A 3,963-nucleotide genomic window follows, 5' to 3' on the forward strand; every position below is an offset into this window, starting at 1 on the left:
TTCTAACTCTCACTATGGATTCTATCAACTTCGTTACTTCAGTTTCTCACTATTTATTGAACCTTGTGTACGGTACGTGACGCAAATTTTCATTTTTTTCCCTAAAGAAAACCATCAGAGAGGCCCCGCTTGCTTCTTCTGTCAGAAAATAAATCTAATGTGATAGATTCGTCGCTCTTGTGATTGAGCACATCACGAAGCAAACGATAAACCTGATTCTTACTTTACATATCCCATTATATTATCAACCTATAAAGTTTATAACTTTCGTATAAGCTTTCATCACTCATTCTGAGTATATAAACTTGGAGAGGGAGAGAATAATCACCGCTGCAACGGTTAAACATAACAGAAAAGTAAAAGTCTGAAACTGAATCTAACCAACTAAACTAACCTCGAGATAAACTTGGCTTTTATAATTAAAAGGAATTAATTTGTTTGATATTACAAAAGAATGAGTGGAGACGAAATTAGTTTGACGTAGGGATTGGTATGTGTCTTGGGACGGGGCCGGCAAGGGTTGCAGTGATGAGCTTCAGGAATCACGATCAATCAATATCAATGCTTTATAGGCCTCCATCCTTTTTTCCTTTTTTTCCCTCATACATCGAGTTCACGGGTTTCTCACTATACAATGGGGTCACAGGAATCAAAGCTGCTCCATATCTAAGGTGAAGTTCCAAACCCTTCCCTCTAACTATGAGCCAGAGGAAACAACAAACCCAAAACAACATAATGTAGAGATCTGCACAAGATCTGCTTATGTCTGTTGACTTTTTAATCTATCTCCAATGCAAGTTAGTGTTTATTTGAGACAATCAGACAATTCGTATGCCTATGAGTGGACAAAATTCATGCTGTTACGTTGAGCACTTGATACCCCCCTCACTATCGCTATCGCCATCGCTATTTTAATTTTGATATTCATAATAACATGATCAACAAAATGTAGTGCTAACTTTTGTGCTCTAGTAATTAATAATCTATCATTAGGAATTAACTATTATTAGATAAAAAATGGTTTGGATTTGTCCGAAATTAAGTGTTAGAATCCCTCTTCATTATTACGAGACTTTAGAGTTACGCTACGATAGAAAATTCCAATTATGGTGGGGCTAAGATTTTGCTTTCCAACGTGGCCTACTATTACCTGTGATAAAGGATAACTTTTGTACCCATTAAGTGATAATCTTTTCTATTACTACTTTAGACAACAAGTTGGTGCATATATCAACACAATATTATTATATTAATAACCGATAACTAATCTAGCTTGTTCATTTTATAGCGTAATTAACGAATTTTAACTGTTTTAATTAATTAACTACTACTTACAATATATAGTGTGTAACTAAATCAAAACAAGAACATCTCCTAATAATGGAGTTACAGGGATCTCCGTGAAAGAGAAGGAGGGGATAGGGATCTTACATGCATACAGTTAATTGATTGTGATACGAATCCTTACACAGTACTATAGTACTATTTATTCATACGCATGTAGACAACATATATTAGGGGTGTGCATGGTCGGGTGAAATCGGGTTTGATGTGACTTAGACTCGATCCAAAATATATATCGGGCCTATTTATTAGATCCGAACCTGGCCCTTAACCTGATGAAACCTATACATTTTTGGGTCACGATTATACCGAGTAAAAATCGGGTGAAAACTGAGCCGTTAATATTACATTACCTTGATACCTTCTTATAAGCTAGCATGTGAAAATATCCAAATTTCTAAGACTCCAACTATTATTTGACATGGTAAAATTCACTTAGAAAAATATAACAAGAACCAACTATTCTCTAAAATTAAAGCATAACCATAATCAATACTAATATTGTCTAATAACAACAAATATTTAAATCAATATAAATAACACAATATTATGCATTAGTCTAAAATCTTATGCATTTTAAACATAAAACATTAACTTATAGTCTTATAATAACTAATAACACAAAATATTAAGGTCTACAATACTTAAATTCCACATAAGAATATCCATCATCTATCACTAATAACACAAAATATTAATTATGTATGATGACCGGGTCACCGGGCCGATTTCGGGTGACACGAGTCATGGCCCGGACCCGACCCAAAATAATGACCGAGTCTATTTTTGAGACCCTTACCCGACTCTAGACCTGATAAAATCACACCAAAATAACCCCTAAAGTATTTGGGACTGGGCTGGTCTTCGGACCGGACCGGGCCATGCACACCCCTAACATATATAATTCCGAATAACAGAAATGACATGTATAAATAAAAAAGAAAAATCAGTTATTGAATTAGACATTATATATTTACGTATAAAGATGTGTTATTTTATTTTTTTATATATTTTATATAAATAATTGATTTAATGATTAAATTTTTGTTTATTAAATAAAATTTACTTGTGGTTTAGGCTTAAGCTAAGGAGTACATGTAAAATGAAAAAAAAAGGGGAAGTTTCAGAACCATAAAGAAGTGAAAAACAATCAAATGATGGGGAATTAAAGGTATGGAAAGTTTTTAAGTATACAGTATATGGGTGTTTTAGTAATTTTTAACTGTTGATATTAATTATTTATATTATACCAGCACATTGAAAACCAAAACCAGGGATGTTGTACTCTCGCTTTTCTAGGTGGAAGGGTACATCCTATCAAATTTCACGTCCTAAATTTACCCGCTGAATTATGACAAGTAAGTCACGACTCATAAGATTTACATATCCTTTTCTGGTAAACAGTTCAACACTTCAAATTGTGTTTGATCAAGTACAAGTACGGAGGAAGCTACACACATATATATATATTGATTAATTATCCCCAATTGAAATTAAACCAAGTAGTGTTACAATAATGAAATTGGACAAAGCACAAACCATCATGTAAATAAATATCTTAATTAAAATGTCACATAGCATCACCTTTTATGCTAATAGTGCCACTTTAATTTACTCGCCTAGTAGCTAGCTAAGGATTAAACATAGATGCAACAGTAATCTCAATATAAAAACAAATGGTTATTTTAACAAATAATAACCAAACATGAAACAACAATAGCAACAACAACAACCATTCCAATAATCTCTAGAGTGCGTGGGCGACATCATCATCATCATAATCATCTCATGTCAATTTCAACCATACATACATGCCATGCCCCAAATATGATCTCCATTGACCTGAAAATTAATGGCATATATGCCGTGACATAGAATGAGACAAAGGTTAAAGTTCACGGGCAGAATCAGAAGGATATAAATAATATAGTTTATTGTATGATAGGAAATAATTTAATAGAAATAAAATGACACATCAATAATTCCAAGGTATATCTGCTCAGTGTGACAGGCAATTTTCATATCATAGAAACAGTGTAATTGAAAAAGGAAAATGGAAAACAGTAAGTTATGGAATATTGTAAATTCCATCCAATAATTGCTAGCTATTTGGTTGGTAGGTAGGAAAGTAACAATGTAATTGTCTCTGAACTAAACTTCCTAATGACCTAGTTTCTAATAATCTAATCTTTTTTATTTACTCCCTAATCTCAGGGCATAATATAATAATTAAGCCTGTCCTATTCTATGATTACGATCATGATATCAATAAAAATAATAGTTTACAAGCATACATAGTGAAATGCACAAGTCACTATCTTCTTTGGGAAATTGGGAGGAAATAAAAGAAGAGAAAAAGCAGAACAACAAACAGACAATGATAAGGTCATAATACACGGTCAAATTTTCTGTATAAAAACTTCTCGTTGAGAATGATTAAAACTAAAAAAGAAACAGTGATGGAATTAATTAAAGTAAAGGAGCTACTCAAATTAAGATTTGGTTATATTTTAAATAAAAATAATATTTTTATAATATATTAAAATTTAATTTTATAATTCATCAACCAAAAATAAAAAAAATGTATATAAAATTAATTATAAAATTTTTATTGAAATG

At 31.8% G+C, this 3,963-nt stretch overlaps 1 protein-coding gene across 1 annotated transcript in view; it reads right to left on the reverse strand.

Moving 5' to 3' along the window:
- LOC107640384 (36.4 kDa proline-rich protein) overlaps positions 2,791-3,963 on the reverse strand; it is a 2,503-nt gene continuing 1,330 nt past the window's right edge. Inside the window, 1 exon segment of the mRNA XM_016343910.2 lies at positions 2,791-3,186. Coding sequence (XP_016199396.2) covers positions 3,131-3,186 — 56 coding nt within the window. The 3' untranslated portion in view covers positions 2,791-3,130.

The sequence above is a fragment of the Arachis ipaensis genome, chromosome B01, assembly GCF_000816755.2.
Source record: "Arachis ipaensis cultivar K30076 chromosome B01, Araip1.1, whole genome shotgun sequence".
NCBI lineage: Eukaryota > Viridiplantae > Streptophyta > Magnoliopsida > Fabales > Fabaceae > Arachis > Arachis ipaensis.